Source organism: Herpailurus yagouaroundi, unplaced genomic scaffold, assembly GCF_014898765.1.
Source record: "Herpailurus yagouaroundi ecotype Mexico unplaced genomic scaffold, PumYag 183, whole genome shotgun sequence".
NCBI lineage: Eukaryota > Metazoa > Chordata > Mammalia > Carnivora > Felidae > Herpailurus > Herpailurus yagouaroundi.
Window position 1 is genome coordinate 11237494 of NW_024412414.1, and position 19608 is coordinate 11257101.

A 19608-nucleotide genomic window follows, 5' to 3' on the forward strand; every position below is an offset into this window, starting at 1 on the left:
TTCAGTAAATACTTCTTGAGTAAATGAATGTAAGAAACAGAACGTGAAAGCAAACTTGGAGGCCAGAAACCATGGCCCTCACAAATTATTAATAACTATTCTTAGGGCTTCTATAGTGACAAGTATGCTACACCTAAAATTAGATGTGTGGGACATCAAAGAGGAGGTCAGAGGCTGATACTCCACCTCAACTTTTCTGGGGAATTCTTAGCAAATAAATGGATCTCGCTCTGTTCCTTCTGCCACTTTCCTTTTCCCCAGAGGAAATCACATTTTTTAGGTCATCCAATAATGATTGCTCCAGTTTCATTTTGGCAACTGCTACAACGGGCACCTTAAGAACCCCACTCACCGTCCTTACTCATCATAAACACTGAGCCTCCTGGGAAGGCTCGTTCAGGGAACCTGTGGTTCCCCACCCTGCACACAGAATTGATCTCACCTGGCAATTGCCAAATTATTTCCCACTCCCCCTGCATTGGCTTTTCACGGGCCATCATCACTCAGCTCCTTGGGGTAAGACTGGAGGTCCCCTTACAAAGGCAACGACTAGTATCCGGCTCAGATGCTAAACACGATAAGTGCTTTTCTTATCCATTCACACACCCTGGGCCACAGTTTTGTTTTGTTTTGTTTTGTTTTGTTTTGTTTTGTTTTGTTTTGTTTAAATTAGTGTTGCTAGTCAGTCACCTCAAAATTCCTGGACAGAAATGGAACAAAGAAAAGGAAAAAGCAACCGAGTTTACTTAAAGCATACTGAGGACAGTGAGGTGCCCTGCTGGGAACCGGGGAATGACAGGAGGTAGAAGGCCCCGGGCCTTGCCGCAGGCCCACACTGCCATTGTCGTCATTTGTACAAGCCAGGCTCCAGCTGCCAACAGTTTATGACACCCAGAAACGCTCCCTGACCCCCCTCCCCCTGATCCCCCTCCCCCGCACACACATGCACTTGCAGGCACAGGACCTGCTAGCAACGCAGGGAAGGGCTAATGCTCAGCACGAAGCAAGACCTGTTCCTGGGGCGCCATTCTTTTTGTCATATTCTGTGCCTGGACTTGTGTAGGTGACCAGGGCACAATACATACCTTCGCTGAATGAAACATATAAAGATCCTAGGAACGCAATGCTTGAGAGTACCCGCCGAAAACTTGGTTACCTTGCCACCCAGGAATAAATGTTCATTTCCTGAGCAGAGCCAAACATCTGGAAGGAGAAGGAAAACGCAGACGAGACCGTTATCAGATAGTGGCTATCTGCACAAGAGAGTTTCTTTCATTTCATTCACTTGGGAGTTTCCTTTAGGGTTGGCCCCTCATTGCTCTTACAAATGCTCCTGGATCTATACTGAGAGGAGCCTTGTCTCCCTCCCTTTGTGAAGCCAACTGCCTGTGAGTTTGTAACCATTACAGCTGTTGATGATGAAACAATAAAGAAGAACCTCCTCTAAGTCAAAAAGTGCAGCTAGAGATAAGATTCATTTTCAATGCCCCTGCAGCTGCGTCTGATGGCATGGCCACCGCACTTCTCAGCAAGTGGGGATCCAAGGCTGATTCATCGCAAAGTGAGTAAATGCCTTTTTTCCCCTCCAAGATGACCCTGTGCTCCACCTCCTAACAATTTCATTACGTGGGGGTGGGGGGAGGGGGATAAGAAAAGTGAGAAATAATAATTTATAAATATATGGCAAATTTTTAAATAAAAAGGGGAAACAAAACCCCTCATAACTATTATTAGCAGAGACAGAACCAATAATGGTGCTATATACAATGTCTATCAGGCAGGTCATATTGATTCTGAGTACAGCGTTCTATTCTTGTATATTGGCCAAGTAGCTGGGGAGGGCAAACCCATGGCAAGGCGAGTCATACTAACAAAACACCTACGGTTTTGTTGATACTTATTACAGGGCCTTGCTTTGCCACTGCCGCAAACACTGTAGGGATTAAAATGAAAATATATACTCTGCCAAGATTTCTCAGAAAATACATGAGTTTGGAGAACAGGGCATAGGATTTAATTAAATATCTTGGTGAGGAAGTTTCAGAGTTAATTAAGAAAGCTACAAATTAAGAAACAGCTGCAAAAAGGAGATCGCATTGCATCTAACTGAAGGCATCCAGCCTTTTGTTTCTCCTGGGGGTTCTGGGATTTTGAAGATTGTTTGACTTGATATAAAATGTACAAAAAAATGAAATAGCTGAAATCTAAAGAGCTGAAATACCTCACTCGGTTTTGTGAACTATTTACTCAAAGTTACAAACTTACTATATATATATACACACACACACACACACACACACACACACAGAAGAAATGGATTGAAGGAAAAATTTAATAAACAGAGAAAAATCAAAATCCTTCAGTACCCTATGGCCTAACATTTATAAACACATGACAGTGACTGCTTTCAAAGCCATTACTGATTAATGTGTTTGATACCCAGTTTAATGAATTATCATGCCAAAAATTTCACTACCTGGTACAATTTTTATTTTGTACGAAAGGTTATGTCCTCTTTTGTATTGAAAAAATATATAAATGTATGTAGCTATTGGTTAAAAGCTTGCATTTCAAAACATAATAAAGATTTGAACATCAAATCACCTCATTTGTTTTCGGTACTTGAAATGCTGCTTAGGGAAATTTTAGGCAAGGTACCAAATGTATCACACCTCCCACAAATGGACCATCCTTGCTACATGCGCCCAGCCTGCCTTGCTGTGGTCTATTTTGTCCGCATGCTAGGTTTTACCCTACAGAGCTTGACTTGGTGAGGCTACTGTATTAATTTGCCTCTTTTATATACAGGGCCAGACACATTCAGCATCTGCCCTGTGCCTGATACTGTGCTAGGTGCTGGGGCTGCAGCTGAATGCACCGATAGGATGGACCTAGTCCCTGAATTCTGCTCTTGAGCACGCTCATTGGAAACAAGAGGATCCCCAGAGGCAGGTAAGCCCAGGGAGGGGGGATCCTGGATGTGGGATGACACATCACACCACGGGCGATTAGATGGCAGACATTTAATCACCATTGGGAGATTAGCAGCAAAGTCCTCCTTGCTTATTTTTCTATCTGCTCATTTTGGCAACACCATTTCTACCTTGGCAAAAGATCATTTATGGCAAAAGATAGGGCAACAATTTGAACCCATGAGTTACATTTTATGACTACTTCAGACAATTCACCCAAATCCAAAAAAAAAAAAAAATCATGCATTATATGGGATCCTTATAACTCATTTATATTTTTAGGAAGCCTGCACAGTTTTTCATTGGGCGGTGGGGTCGGTAATGCATTATACCTAAGGGCTAAAGGTGCCATTTGCATGTTACACCTTGGTTTATTTATTTATTCTTCCTCCCTCAATGAGTTTTATTGCTGATTACATTGCACAGGAAAAAAAAGAGGAAGTACAAAGTCAACTCTCTACTTTTAAGAGCCTAACAGAGCATGAATCCTCTCAGTTACTCTTCAATTTCTGTACACTGAGCGTGAGTCTGGAATTAAATGTCACCACAAATGACTCAAAAATGCTCTAAAAACAGGGTTGCATATACAACTTTGGTTAAAGACAAATGTCCCAGGCAAAAAAAAAAAAAAATAACAATAATAAGTTGAAAAGGAACAAAGAGGGGAAAGTGTGTTTAAGTCTGAACTTCGGTAGAATTTGACCAATTCTTAGGAACACTGGGGAAATCCATTGCCAATTGCCAAAACTTGACCCAACTCTCTGGAAACATCTGTAGTGTGACAGGTTGTACTCCTGTTTTCTTCCAAATTTCAAAGAATCTAACACTTACCAGAAGCCAGATTCTTAGAGAGCACTCGAGGAATTTTACATTGACTCGATGAAATGTCACATGAACGAGTAGCCTATGATATGTCTACAAGGCTGAGCTTGTATTTATGAGGATTGTAGGTAGGCAATCCATGTTTGCTTCATTCTGCTTAGTCTGAATCTTATTTTGACAATTTGATCGTATTCTTGTAGATTTTAATTGGCAGCCATGAGAAGTAATTGATCATATTGTCATTTTGATGTATTTTTTAAGATAAGATGTACTCTATTCTTGTACAATGATATGTTGCCCAGTTGACATCTATCGAACAATGTATCTTTGTATTAGAGACATGGCCCAGAGAGATGTGGGTTGTTTTTCTACAAAGGCTAATTGCTATGCGTGCGACTAGAAATACTCAGGGGCCATGGACAGAAGCTGGAAGAGCTTTCAGGGAACAGAAGACAACACACAGGATTGTGGAAAATACATCAATTGCTGAAGCTCCAGTAATATCCAGTCTTCAGGGGAATTTGTCTAGCTGACAAAAAATTGTCATTCTCACTAATATTTAGACTTCTATTGGGGTATCTTGTGTTTATATGACAAGTGATTTCCCTTCAAAAGCATCACCTTACTGAACAGAAACTATCACAATGAGATGTGGAAATAAGTGTATGGCTGTTTTATAGCAAAAAAGTTAACCACTGAAAAATTTGTGAGTGAGCAAATATGAAAAGTAATTCTGTTTTCAGCAGCTATACAATCAGTACACAACAAATCTGAAGAGAAGGTTCTTGGTCATGTAAAATATTCAATTATCTCCCCCACTTAGATAATCAACAGTTTCATCATGTCAATTATTTAACTGCAAAGGGCAAATATAGGCGTTTGGTTACAACCTACTACTTACTTTGCCCGTCAGTAAAAGTCACTAGGGAATATCAATTTTGCATTTTTTTTCTGACCTGGAATTCCTATTAATGACAATTAGTGCAAAGTTAGAGCATATACGATATCATTTCAGGAAGTGCTGACATTTCAAAGACATGACCTTCTCAAGTTGCAGAGCAAACAGTGTTGTTTGTTAAAGGGTTTTTTTTTTTTTTTTTTTGGTTTTATTTTTGCATCTTTGCTTCTCAGGTTCAGTAAATTACTAATGCTTCCCTTTAACTCATTAACATTTTTAGTTGTTAAAAAATTTTAAAGTATTAAAATACCTGCTTTTATGGTCATTGCCATTTTAAAAATTCTTTTTCTACCCAGTATGGAATCAGAGTAAAAGAAGTTATTATTATCACAAGTATTTTTTATTTGAAAAAGAAATTGAAGGATTTGTATGCTGTCTCTATCTTTTATACTGTGATATTTTACTAATTTCATTACCAAGTTAAGACTGATAGTAGTAAGTTAAGTAGTAAGTTGGTTAAATAGTAAGCTAAAAAAATAGTTTTTTGTTTTTTTTGTTTTGTTTTGTTTTTGTTTTGGGGGTTGTTTTGCTACTTAGACAAAGACTGTCTTCTGTGGTTCTACCAGCATTATATTTGCAAAATACCAACCCATTTAAATAAATATTTTAAGATTTTATTTTTAAGTAATTGCTATACCCAGTGGAAGGCTCAAACTCACAACCCCAAGATCAAGAGTCATGCTCTTCTGATTGAGTCCCTTTTTAAATAAATTTTTAAACTGAAAACTAGAAGTCATTTAAATTAGTGCAGAACATAGGCTTTGGTGTTAGAAAACCCAAGATTGGGTCTAAATTCCATCATTTATTAGCTGTTTGACCACTGGCAAATTAGTTAACCTTTCGGACTCCTTTTCTTCACTGTAAATTGGTCAATAGCCTTGTGGGCCACCCACTGAATCAAAGGGGTTCGTGAGAGAATAGGAGGAAGTGCTTTGCCAAAGTAAGGGCGGTGCACAACAGGGGAAAGCTGTGGATATTATGCCTTGAAATCCAGTTCATATGAAAAATGCCCTTCCATGTTTTCAGAGGAAACACTCAAGATTTCTAACCTATAGATCCCAATAAGGGATCAAATCTCTTCTTTGACGACTTGTAAAACAAGATGCTGGCATGATACCCACTCTTTCCAGACCGCTGCACTGAGTTATTAGAACATTTCTACTCTCATTTTCATTGTCCAGTTATTTCAAGTAGGTGGAAATGGGCTTTTATTTTTCCTCGGACCTGTAAGTATTTTTCTCATTCCTTTTATGCCCTGCCCCCACGTAGATTCATCAGAAAACTCAGCCTCTCCACAGCTCAAAGTACCAGAAGTTTATTGCAGGTTTGTGATACAAAGTTTTTTCTTTCCCACATTGGGATTCTTTTAGACTTAAGCTTCTGGGCCTATATTTAAATACTCATTATTGAAAATTGTTATGGTATTTGTTTTCAGTCTGATTAACTGTGCCCAGGAGTTTTTACTATTCAAAGATCTGCTGTGGTCTTTCGCTCAATACCTCTCCCACATAATTTCTGCGCTTCTGGCTTTGCCCTCTCTGTCACTCTAGATATTTCTTCACGAGTCAATTCAGAAGTCTATGTGCCCCTGTTGTGCTCCATTCACACCTTTATTGCAACAATGTTTAACTGGACTACAATTAATCACTTACATTTCCTTCTGCCCCTCCAACTATGCATCTACATTTTAAGGATAAGACTCAAGATTTGTTCATTCATATTTGTATTTCTAGCACATAACAGATTGTTCAGTACTGTTTGTCAAATGGGCAAATGACTACATTTTATGTTAAAAGGTAACTGCCAGTTTTTCTTAAAAATGGTAACAGGTGGTGATTTGGATCTTCATCCTTCTGTTTCCTACAGGATGTGATTATCATGGCACCTGCATTACTGATTCTCTTGGGGGCTACAGTGATACTGAGAGCAGACTCACTTTCTGATAAAAAATGTAGGTAACATCTATTAAGTTCAGTAGCGTTTCTTTACAAAAATACATCACAAAAATGATGACATTATTTTCTCCCAAATAATCCTCAATTAGGAAATTCTGTGTGGATTTTTTAAAAGGAGAATATTTATTCATATCAGAATACAACTCTTTAAACATGCTATACTTTAAGAAAGCAAAGTTGGCTGGAATGCAAATGTTATGCTACAGGAGGAATCGTATTCCATGTGCGGGTGTACAGGCATTATGGGACACTATGGAACAAAGCTGGAGCTGGTGACCACACATGGAATGCCTTCCCATACAAGGGGATGGTTACAAGTCCTCATAACCAAAGAATAAAAACCTTCCACCGTGTGTGGTTCAGAAACTTACTGATTTATGGATATGGTGTACTGACAGAGTCTAAGAAAAAGAAAATTGTCACATGGTCCCTAAGTAGTGTTGTCTAAGAGGACTTTCTATGATAATGACACCATTCTATATATACATTGTCCAATGTAGTAGCCACTAACCACAAGTGACTACAGAGTAGTTGAAATATGGCTCATGCAACTAAGGTAATAAACATTTGATTTTATGTAACATAATGGACAGCTAATCTAGACAGAACCCTGCAAGGCTGTATGCAGCAAGCATCAAGTAGGAGTTATAGAAGGCTCTTAAATATTAAAAGTTAGTGGAAACATCCGAACCATTTAGCAAATGAATAAGTCTGTTTCCTAATAGTATGTATAATGTTGTCCTAGTTTTGTGGGGGGGGGGGGAATTAACAAGTTGTATCAATGTATACCAAGGACAAAAAGTAATGAATATATCACGTGTTAACACTATTCTCAGCTGCAGGATTTTAGGCAATTTTTCTTTTTACTCACCTGTGCTTTCCCAAATTTCTAAAATGAACAGGCATTGATTTGGTAGTTTAAAGGAAAGCTTTTCTTTTGAAAACAGAGTGGTTCATTAAAGAAAAAAGAGCCCTCTTTTCTATAAATGTGTAATTTCACTCACGCATTTTTTTTGACTTTGAATCATAATGAGAAATAAATTAATTGTACATCACGAACCAGTGCATATACAAATATTTAAGTAGATTCATGTAGTGGAAACAAGAGGTTCACGGAACAGTAATTATATTTCAAGCTCCCTGATATTTTCTATTTTCTTCCATGTCATTGAAAACATTCTAGCCACAAACTAATAAATTTCCCCAGGCAATTAATAGATAAATGGCCCTCAGTTTGAAAAGTATAGTTATAATGAATATTGAGATATTCATTTTTCAGTAAAATGCCTATATATGTTATAGGTAAACACTTGGGCAAAATTAGAAAGATAATGAGTTAAAAGCAGTTTTAAAGCAACTTTTTCCAACATTATTTGAGTTTTATATATTCTAATAATCCTAAAATCCTATACTATACAATAAAATGTTTTTAAAATTTAAAAGTGCTACTTCCATACAATTGAATATCATGTTGGTCCTTTTCATCAACAGCTTTACTTCTCCCACCTACCAACTTCACTATCAAAGTTACTGGCCTTTCCCAAGTTCTTTTGCGTTGGGAATCAAATCCTGATCAAGAGCCAGTGAATATAGAGCTAGGCTATCATGTGAGAATAAATGCTCCACAAGAAGAAGACGTAAGTATTTGTTCTGACAGCTGTCTTTATTTAGAGGCAAATTTTCATTTTGACTGCATTTTCCCTATTGAATGAAATTCTAAGTTACAAAGAGAGAGAGAGAGAGAGGGAGAGAGAGAGGTGGGGGGGGGGGGGAATTGACTCAAGGGTATTCTGGAATGTGCCCAACCGAGTAGGGTGTCTGTTGAAAAGACCCTGATCTGGTACCATGCATGTTGGTTAGCATTCAACAGCAGCACAGAACATTCTAACTTTGCCACGATTCTCTCAGTAAGCAAAGAAAGTTTAGTCACTTTGAAGATAAAAGAATTTGATACGGGTTTTATGTTCCCTTTAAAATAGACAAAGAGAAAAAGAGAAGAGAGTGCTGGAGTAAGGTGGGAGGCAGCGGGTGCCTAACCAGAGAGGCCAAGTTCAAATCTGGGCAACCACTCTAGGTCTGGGAGATGCACTTTTCGGGTATCCCACTACAGGGCATACGTGAAGGCACCTGATACCTAGGAGATGCGTAGTAAAATCAAACAAAGAGAGAAGCAATTGGTAGTAACTATTTTTTCAGTCAACACAGAATTCTAGAGAATTTTCTTTTAGAAAGTTACCTCTGGGGAAGAGACTAGGACACTAGAGATGATGATTGTAGTAAATGTGTGCCTCAATTACAGTTTTTTGTTTTTATAAGGATGTCTTCATGTATCATTGAGGAATTATTATATTATTGTACTTTTATAAAGTTTATTTATTTTGAGGGAGATACAGACAGTGAAAGTAGGAGAGAGGCAGAGAGAGAATCCCAAATAGGCGCTTATTTTTTAAAATCAGACTTTGTTGATGTACAAATGGTATGCAAAAAGCTGTGCATATTTTCATCACTCAATGACTTTGAGGATAAGCATTTACATACCTGTGAAACCACGGGCCTAATTTTTTTTTTCTAGCCAAAGTACTTAATTGCGTTTCATTTATGTGCCATTTAAAAAGTGGAAGAAAATGCCTATTGGATTAAAATAGCTCTCTGAATGCTCTTTCCCTTTTATGTATCATGACTTGTGGGGTTTATTTTTAGTATGAAACCAGGAACACTGAAAGCAAACGGGTAACCGTTCTTCATAAAGGCTTTTCAGCAAGTGTGCAGACGGTCCCTTGGAACGGCCAGCCCCTCCCACCAAGCCGCTGGGTTTCTGCTGAACTTAAAGCCCCACCTGGTAAGGCAGGCTCCTAATGGCCTCCTGTTGTATTCCTGACGGTGCAGGTGTGGTGAAAGTTGGACAAGTGACTTTTCTGGAGTCAGTCAGCAGTTCCTGCCAAGCGTCCTTCCTCCTCCTCATCGTCCTGAGGCTGTGATCACTTCTTATTGTCATAACCTGCCAATCCCATCTGCTGCACCCCTGCAAACATAGCTTACACTTATCACTGCCCTGCTCCAAAGGTCACAGGGTCATCAGGGAACTCAGGACCCATCAGGTCTCTCTGAGACATTTTCCAACCACACCCTACACAATTCCTCAGTTTTTCTCAGACAGTTTTCTAACCTTGACCCCCACCTGACAGCCTATTCTTGCCAGGAGGCTTTGCTTTCCTGGATTCACTTCTATTTTCCTGAATCCTTCCCATATGTATAAGCCCAGATCAAGTTGTACCTCCTCTATAAAGCCCTTATACTTTTCATCCTATACACTGAAGAATGCTTTCTCCCCAGAACCCATTCATGGGCTGTGTTATTCATTTGGCACATATGACATTATCTTTCACAAATAGATTTATATCCTGCCACCTCTGACTAGGAGCCTGTTGGGAGCAGGGACAGTGTCTCATGCTTGATTACAGCCAGGAGAACAAGCAGTACATATATATGTTTATGTGTGTGTGTGTGTGTGTGTGTGTGTGTGTGTGTGTGTATGTTCTGAATGCTATGACTTTTCATACCAAATTGAAGCAAGCTGCTGATGGTTCATAGAAACCACAAGACTGAACAACCTGCCATGAAGAAAGAAGACAGCTCCCACTGTCTGTATACTGTCCTTTTGTGGAAAACTGGGGTTTCTAATACTTAGAATCAGTGATACTTGTGATTAAACCCTTGGAAACACACACACACACACACACACACACACACACACACACAGAGTAAAGAGAGAAGGATCACCAAGTCCCAGGTTATGTGAGTGCTCCTCCTAACAATTTGTCTTAGCCAGTCTGGCCCATAGGTCATCGTTCAACCACTGTCTTGTCACATCCCTGAATGAAAAAGCAACATACCTCCAGAACTGTGCCAGTGACTGAGAGCAACATTGTAAAGATCTTCCCGTTTATTCATTATAACATGTGGCCTAGACCAGATAGCAGCCAATTCACAATGGCCATGATTCCAAGTACAGACACTGATCCACAGTAGACACAGGATACAGACCTTTGTGTGTCTTACGTTAGAGTGCTTTTCCAGGTCTCAGTAAGTAACAGGACTCTACCAGTAATGCAGCTTTCAGAATTACATTTCTGCGATTCTAATTATTCTCTGAGCATGCCACTACACGTTGACACTAACGAAAAGTTAATTCTCCCTTGAATCAAATTGAATTCATACCAAATAATTCCTGGGAAGAGAGGTGAGAGACAAACAGATTTCAGGAAGAGTCTAAACTGTACTTTGGGCATGGAGCATCTGGTTATTTAGTGCATGGACAGTACATTTACTACAAGGCATAGACACAAAATTATGTATGTTTGTTGTATATGGATATATACAAGCGAACATCTCTGACAGCACATGGTAATAATACACCGTAGCCAATGTCCCTTTTCTCTAACTTCACTGAAGACAAAAGGGGCCTGTCTTCTTCTCCCCCTTGAACTACACTGGCTGCCAGCGATAAATATGATCGCACAATTGACTTAAACTAAGGGGAAGAGACCCCTTCTGTTGTTTGAGATTCAGTCAAAAGGCTCTCACTTTGATGAGGTCCTTCCCGACCCTCAGCCCAAAGTGCTTCTTCCCTCCTCTGAGCAACCACAAGACCAGGGTCAGCACAGTGTGCTCTGAACAGCACCAGTTAATGTGGTGACAATGCAGTTTGAAATGAAAACAAGGCTTTCCAGACAAACGATCTTCAGAGATCTTCAGAAATCATCTTCAGAAAGGAATGTAACGTGATGGGTATGGTGGAAAATCACAAGATTCTCTAATATCTTTGCATGTTGAAGAGGCCTTCAGCACGCAAGTGTGCACAGAATCTCCAAAGAAGTGTTGTTATGATGCTGTGTTGCCAGAACCCATTTCCTTCCAAGCAGCAATCTGTGTTATTCATGACATCTGCATGATGCAACACAATGACTCCCATGATTCTCGGATGGAAGTGGCCCTGGAGACCTTCCTCTACCAACTCTGTCATTTGCAGGTGGAAAAACTGAGGCCCAGAAAAGTAGGGCTTAAAGTGTCACAGTTAGCTATGGAAAGATGTGGTATTATAATACCAAGGTTGCTGGGCACCAAGGTCTGAATGACAATCTATTGTAGTTAAATTTTCATACAAGCATATCCCACATGTACACCCCCTTAGCCCCAAGTAGCCAGAAGGTTATTATTATTATTATTATTATTATTAATTTTTGAGAAAGAGAGAGAGAAACACAAGAGGGAGGGGGGCAGAGAGAGAGAGGTACAGAATCCGAAGCAGACTCCAGGCTCTGAGCTGTCAGTGCAGAGCCCAATGTGGGGCCTGAATTCACAAACCGCAAGATCATGACCTGAGCCAAAGTTAGAGGCTTAACCGGCTGAGCCCCCAGGCACACCAGACAGAACATTTAAAAAAATTTTTTTTAATATTTATTTTTGAGAGAGACAGTATGAATGGGAAATGGGCAGAGAGAGAGAGACAGAGAGAGAGAGAGGAGACACAGAATCGGAAGCAGGATCCAGGCTCTGAGCTATCAGCACAGAGCCCAACGCAGGGTTTGAACCCATGCTGTGAGATCATGACCTGAGCTGAAGTCAGACGCTTATCCAACAGAGCCACCCTGGTGCCCTCACAGGTTTTTTATTGTCAGAAACTCAGGCTTTAAAATCCTAGCTTCATCCCACAGTGAGCTGGTCCTTTGCAAATAGGTTTCTATCAATGTGTGATAACAATTACTTTTTCATGGTAAGACCTTCCCAATCACTACAGTTTCAGAGGAAGTACGAGATTTAAAGACTGTCATGGCAACATTTTGTTCTTATTTTTGGCCACCTTATTGACCATCTAGGGTCTCCTGGAACCTCGATTGTGAATTTAACATGTACCACAAACACCACAGTGAATAATCATACTCCCTTAAGGCCATACCAAGTTTCTCTTCACTGCTCCTGGCTAGCTGGCAAGGATGCCCCTGAGGATACACAGTATTTTCTCTACTATAGGTGAGTACCTACTTGTACTTAAGTAAATGCATTCTTTCCTATAGCCTTAAAAACTTATGAGCATTTTGATTTAGGTATGGCTCCTGGACCGAAGAATGCCAGGAGTACAGGAGAGACACCCTGAACAGAAATACTGCATGCTGGTTTCCAAAGACTTTTATCAGCAGCAGAGGGAGTGAGGCACTCGCAGTGCATGCTAATGGCTCAAGCAAGCATGCTCCAATCAAGCCTTTTGATCAGCTGTTTGCTCTTCATGCAATCGGTAAGGTAGACTTAACTCAGAGTTGGACTAACCAAATCGCAGAATCTCAGCTTCGAAGGGCTTATAAAGATCACGTGGTTTGACTAATTTTCAACCCTAAGTGATCATCTGTCCCCTGCCTGACAATCACAGGGGCAAGCTTTCTCAGCCTCAGCAATACTGATAATTTTGGATGGGTAACTGTCTGGTGGGAGCTGTCCTGTGCCTTGCAGGATTTTTAACAGCATCCCTGGTCTCTTCCTACTGGACCAGTAACATCCTCCCTGCAGTTGTGACAACAAAATATCTCCCAACATTTCTAAATGTCCCATGGGGGACAGAATCTCCACCATGTGAGAATCACTGAACCAGGGAATGTGAACCCACTGCTGAAGGGAGTATCCCTTTCATTTTTCAACTCTGACTCATTTCATGAAGTTTCTGGTGCTGTGATGGAGTGGTACCTCCAAATAATTCTCATCCCTTTCCCCACAAGATGGTCTCAGAGCTAGCAAAATACAGCAAGCTTTCTCATCCTGAGATTTCTCTTCCCCAAGCTCCCCACCCCCAATTTCTCATGCTTTCCTCTTAGGACCCTTTGCCACGTTGGTCTGTCTCCTCCAGGTGGTCCTAAAATGTCTCTCTCAGCATAGGGATTCTCAGATGTCAGCATATTATTTAAGGTTTCGTTGGCTCCATTCTCAAAATAGAAATACTGTAGTCTCCTTCATCCTAGATGCTTGTATTAATGAAATTCATCAGGAGCCTTTTACGCAGCATTCTTGTTACTAACCCTCAAGATTTCAGCGGTAATGTATTTACTGGCATGGGCTGTGGAGTCAGGCTGCCTTGGCTTAGGTCCTGGCTCCACCACCCACTAGCTGAGTGACCGTAGACAAGCTGGTCATTGCCTTGTGCCTCGGTCTTCTCATCAGAAAGAAATGGGGATCAACTAATATTTCCTGCAAAATTTTTGTGAAAATTAAGTGTGTTAAGAACTCTACAGTGCTTAGAACAATGCCTTGTAATGATACATAATTATAAATAGACAAGGTGTTATTTAAAGGGACATGATTTATCTATATCTCTATCAAATGAAGTATATAACTTGGTTTAAAGAACCAGCTCACAAAATAGGTTATATAATTCTATTCAACAGTGTATTTCTCAGATGACCTAAAAATGTCCCTTTCCTAAAAATAAGTAATAAACTATGCTGAGGAGGACATGGGAAACCATACTAATATGAAAATGGGCACAACCTGGTACAGACCACAGGGATTCATTTTCCTGTATGATTTTCGTTTATTAGAGATAAATTCCTCATACTACTAAAAGAAATAGATTCCTGGTGAAAATTTTTCTGCCTAGGGAATGGGAGGCTCTGGAACCAATACATCCCATTCTTAGATCGTCCCTATGATTCATTAATTGTGAGATCTAAGTCACACAGCCTGAGACAAGAGCACTCGCTTAAAAATAATTTCTACCCACATCACAAGGCTATGAGATAATCAGGTGATAAGTCAGGAGAAAGAGCTCTACAATTGTTAGACAAATGTGGCCCATTCTTTTTATGCAGAGAAAATTGAACCGTACCACTCCGGGGCGGGGGGGGGGGGGGGAGGCAAACCGAAACGAGACAAAATGAAACAAAACTGAAGCTCAGAATGAGGAGATTCTTACCCAGAGCCACACACCTGCTTAGCAGGGGCAGTGCTTTGTGGAAGCTCCAGGGTTTCTCTCTAGGGTCAGGTTTACCTAGTTTGGTCCAGCTTGAGGAACAGGGATGGTGCGATGGGTCTTGGAATGAGCTGAAGCGGAAAGGGACTCAACCCTTCAGTGTGATTTGGAATAGGAATCCTTTAAGATTAGAGGCAGGATCTCTTCAGTACTACAACTATGAGAGTCATCTGTGAGCCACTGGGGTCCTACGACTTGGAGATCAGTTAATTAAAACCTGAAGGTAGATCCTTGAGAAGATTGTATCTCAGAAATGCCTTGGGGAGTGTGAGTGGATTGGATTGATCAGCCTAGATCACTGACCTTTTATTCTCTAACCTAGATCGCATTAATCCTCCAATGAATGTCACAGCAGAGATTGAAGGAACCTGTCTTTCAATTCAGTGGGAAAAACCAGTTTCTGCCTTTCCAATTCACTGCTTTGAATATGAAGTGAAAATTTACAACACAAGGAAAAATTACTTCCAGGTAATTCTTTGGATCCTTCCAATATTTGATAGTAGCATTCTCTTAGAAACACTGTAAAAATTATATTCAGTAACAGCTGTGGTTACAGCTTGGAACTAACAAGGTCAAAGGTAACGTGTCTACCCAAGTTTTGTAAAAATAAACCAAGCTTTACTGGCTTTTGGTCTTGAAAGGACATACTTTTGGTTCAAAATAGCACAAAGGATCACATAAAAAACACAGTAACACTATTTTTTGGTGCAAATATGAAAAGTTGCAGCCACTATGGAAAACAGTATGGAGGTTTCTCAAACAATCAAAAAGAAAATCATCGTGTGATGCAACAATTCCACTTCTTGGTTTATATCCAAAAGAATTATAAGTCGGGTGTCAAAGAGAAATTTGTACATCCCTGTTCATAGCACCATTATTCACAAGAGCCAAAAGGAAGAAACAACCCAGCTGTCCACTGATAGATGATGAATGGATAAACCAACTGTGGTGTATACATACAGGGCTCTGTTGTTCTGCCTTAACAAGGAAGGGGACCGTGACACACGCTACGACCTGGATGAACCTTGAGGACACTACGTTAAGTGAAATAAACCAGCCACCAAAAGACAAATACTGTGGGACTGCACTTATGTGAGATACCAAGAGTAGTCAAACCCAGAGAGACAGAGAGTAGAATGATGGTTTCCAGGAACTGGGAGGAGGGGCCATGGGGGAGCTGTTGTTTAACGTAGAGTTTCGGTGTTGCAGGATGAAAGCGTGCCGGAGAGTGGGTGCACAACAGTGCAAATGTGCTCATCACTCCCGAACTGTACACGTAGTTAAGATGATAAATTTTCTGTTTTATGTATCTCACCACAACTGAGATATACTCATAAGCACTAATGGACAAAGAGTTCAAGAGACAGGAACTGAGAGGAAAGCCAGCGTTTCTGAAACATCAACTATGTGTCAACCTTTATTATGCTAATTTATTCCGTCCTCCCAGGAACTGCATTAAGTAATTATCATCCCCATTACACAGGAAAGTGAGGCAGAGAGAGATTAAGCCACTTGCCCAAAGTCACCAAGCTGGCAAAGCTGTAGGGAAGTTGGGATTACAACTCATGTCTCAGTGACAGTGGGCAAAGCAAATTCAATTCCATCCAATCTGATTCAACAAATATTTACCCACTGGTTTCGGGGAGGGAGTTAAAAAGAGAAGATACTGTCTCTGCCATCAAGGGGCCTAGTCTAGTGGACACACTCACCACCTCAAAGGAAGGGCCAATACGGGTCCAAAGGAGGGGGTGGGCAAAGCAACCAGTTAGGGCCCCCACTGAGAAGAACTGAGTGAAATCATGAAGGATGGGTAGTTTGTAGCCAGTGCTTCCCAAAATACCAATGCTAAAAGACCTTCTTTTTTTTAATTTGTAATTCCTAATTTTTAATTAGATTTCTAATTTAATTTTGAATTGTTTCTTTTGGAAAATAGCTTAAAAATGAAATGCTAGGGAAATCAAATATGCCCAGAGACACACCCATTCATGGGCTAGAATGCTGTGGCAATGTCACATTGCTACAAAAGCCCCTAAATTGTTGTCTCTATTCCTGTGTTTACCTCACTGAGAATCAGTAATAAACAGCTCCTGACCCACACCAATCCGCCAACCACACTTTAAGTGGCAGGGGGTCTAGGCAGAAGGCATAACTCAAAGGCTTAAAAGAGCATGGTTCCTTCAGCCAAGTGGCAGTAAATGAATTGGCCTGGACATAAAGCCAACATTGGAATAGTAACTCTAGATTCCACACTGTGACTTCTCCCAGAATGACTGGAATTTGGGGGGAGGGCGGGGAAGGAGTGGTTTCTCTTTTTAAAGCCATTGCCATAGGTGCTGAAAGCCATTGAAGAGTTTTATTCATTCAGAATTCTGGCCACATCTGCAAAATCAAAGAATAATTTTGGTAACAGCATGAAATCTGGATGCAGGTGGAGGGGCCATGTGGAGACAGGCACATTGGGTTAATGGCTATGGCAATTGTCCAAGCGAAACACGACAAGATAAATCAGGCAGTGGTCGTGGAGCAGGGTGAACAAAGGAGAAACACACACAGAAGAATGTAAGATGTAGGTGTCATGGGCACATCTCTGGTTTGGGGCCCAAAGGATTAGCTGAGTGGTGTGAACACTGACCGGGAGAGAGAATATCAGAGACAGTCTCATTTGTGAGACAACAGCCTTGTTTCAACACCAGACTATGTAACTCTAAGTTGCCTGTAGCAAACCAGCATTTATTAATACTAAGCACATATTATTATATTGAACCAATATTGCTGTTTTTGCTCATCAAAAGTGGGTTGAATATTGGCAGTTTTCATAGGATTCAACCTAGTACATCTTTAAACTTGGAATTACAAGGGCAATTCCATTTAATTCAATAATCCATGCTTAGGTGCTGCTTTGCCTACTTTACAGATGAGAAAACAGAGGCTCAGAGAAGTCAAGGAAGTTGTCCAGCAGGTAGTTTGGGGTATAGGATTCAAACCCAGCCTTTCCTAGATTCAATGACTCTGCTCTTTCCTTTCCCCTATGCTCCAGTTGTTTGAGATCTTCCTGCACATCAGGGATCAGGAGTTTTGCTTTTTTTTTTTTTTTTTTTTTTTTTTTGGTAAAGAGCCAGATATTTTAGGCTTAGCAGGCCATATGGTTTCTGTAACAGTTACTCAGCTCTACCATTGTGGAACAAAAGCAGCCATAGATAATACATAAATAGGCATGGGTGTGTTCCAGTAAAACTTTATTTGTGGACACTGAAATTTCAGTTTCGAGTGTCATGAAATACTCTTTTTGATATTTTTCAATCATTTAGAGACGTATAAACCATTCTTAGCCTACAGGCCCTACAAAAACAGACAGCATGTTTTTGGCCATACCGGCCCCCACATTTTAGTTTGCTGATGCCTGCTGATTAAGATGGAAACCAACGGATATTGTTTACTAACTTGGCTACAGAATATGGAAGGACAAGATGAGGGGGATTATGCGTTCTGCTATAGGCCACCCCAGTCTTTTAATTTGGAAACCTTAAACAGACCCAGGTAAATCATCCAGAACTTACCAATGAGTTTTTATTTATTTTGATTACAAGATCACTTTCCCCTGAAGGATAACTGTGACACATCTCTACTGAAGCATTCTAGAATAAACTCAGCAATGTGGGTCCTGTTGATTTTAAAAGGGTCACATAAAAGCGAGTGAGATTACTTATGTATGACCTTCTTTTCTGGTAACTGGCATTTCTTAAATTTTGTGTCCAGAGAGTCTTATAATGCTATTTTCTCCATTCAGACAGAAAAACTGATGACAAATGCATTCATCTCAATAATTGATGATATTTCTAAGTATTCTGTTCAAGTGAGAGCCACCGTGAGTTCTATGTGCAGACAGATGGGGTTTTGGAGCGAGTGGAGTCAACCTATATACGTGGGTAAGTATCTTCTGTTTATTTTATTATTATTTTTTTCTCAACGTTTTTTATTTATTTTTGGGACAGAGAGAGACAGAGCATGAACGGGGGAGGGGCAGAGAGAGAGGGAGACACAGAGTCGGAAACAGGCTCCAGGCTCCGAGCCATCAGCCCAGAGCCTGATGCGGGGCTCGAACTCACGGACCGCGAGATCGTGACCTGGCTGAAGTCGGACGCTTAACCAACTGCGCCACCCAGGCGCCCCTCTTCTGTTTATTTTAAAGCAAGTGACCTTCCTCATGGTTAAAGCAGATGATCCTGGAAAGTGTACACATTCACTTAGCGATCTAAACTTGCTGATCTTCTGTCAGTCTACTGCCTTTTTGACCAGAGACAGATTTACCATTAAGTCAACAAAGCTTACATGTTCAAGCATCTTGCTAGCATGAGCCTTGCTAAAGCTCCATACCACTCCCTCTCGCCTTGTTTTTGGATTATCTGATTCTACTTTTATCCTTTTTTCTTTTTTTAATAATTAAGCTTTCTGAGATAATTGTAGATTCACATGTAGTTGCGAGATATTATACAGAGAGAACTCATGTGTCTTTCATCCACTTTACCCCAAGGGTAGCAGCCTACAAAACTATAGTACAAGATCACAACCAGAATTATCACTGGTAATGACCACTGATCTTATTCGGATTTCATCAATTTTATATGCATGCTTTTGTGTATTGAGCGCTATGCAATTCTACCCCATTTGCAGGTTTATGCAACCATTGCAAGGATCCCTTCCGTTGCCCCTTTATAAACACAATCTCTGTTGCGTGTCTCTATTCCTAACCCCTGCCAACTACTAATCTAAGCTCCATCTCTACATTTTTCCCACAGCTAATTTTGATTTCATATTTTTGTTTCTTTGCTTAAAGAAAGTTCCAAAATTGAAGCAACTCAGGGCCTGCAAAATCTGGACCCATTCCTG

General features: G+C 40.3%; 1 protein-coding gene across 2 annotated transcripts in view; it reads left to right on the plus strand.

Moving 5' to 3' along the window:
* Positions 1–959: 959 nt before the first annotated feature.
* The window catches only part of IL5RA (interleukin 5 receptor subunit alpha), a 35619-nt gene continuing 16970 nt past the window's right edge, over positions 960–19608 (plus strand). The window contains exons 1-10 of one of the 2 annotated variants that reach the window (XM_040492130.1): positions 962–1561; positions 2809–2952; positions 6022–6076; positions 6619–6703; positions 8199–8344; positions 9408–9546; positions 12584–12737; positions 12812–12999; positions 15044–15189; positions 18509–18647. In XM_040492130.1, coding sequence (XP_040348064.1) covers positions 6631–6703; positions 8199–8344; positions 9408–9546; positions 12584–12737; positions 12812–12999; positions 15044–15189; positions 18509–18647 — 985 coding nt within the window. In that variant the 5' untranslated portion in view covers positions 962–1561; positions 2809–2952; positions 6022–6076; positions 6619–6630. Of the gene's footprint in view, positions 1562–2808; positions 2953–6021; positions 6077–6618; positions 6704–8198; positions 8345–9407; positions 9547–12583; positions 12738–12811; positions 13000–15043; positions 15190–18508; positions 18648–19608 lie in introns of both variants that reach the window. The other variant, XM_040492131.1, reaches the window with a different exon arrangement.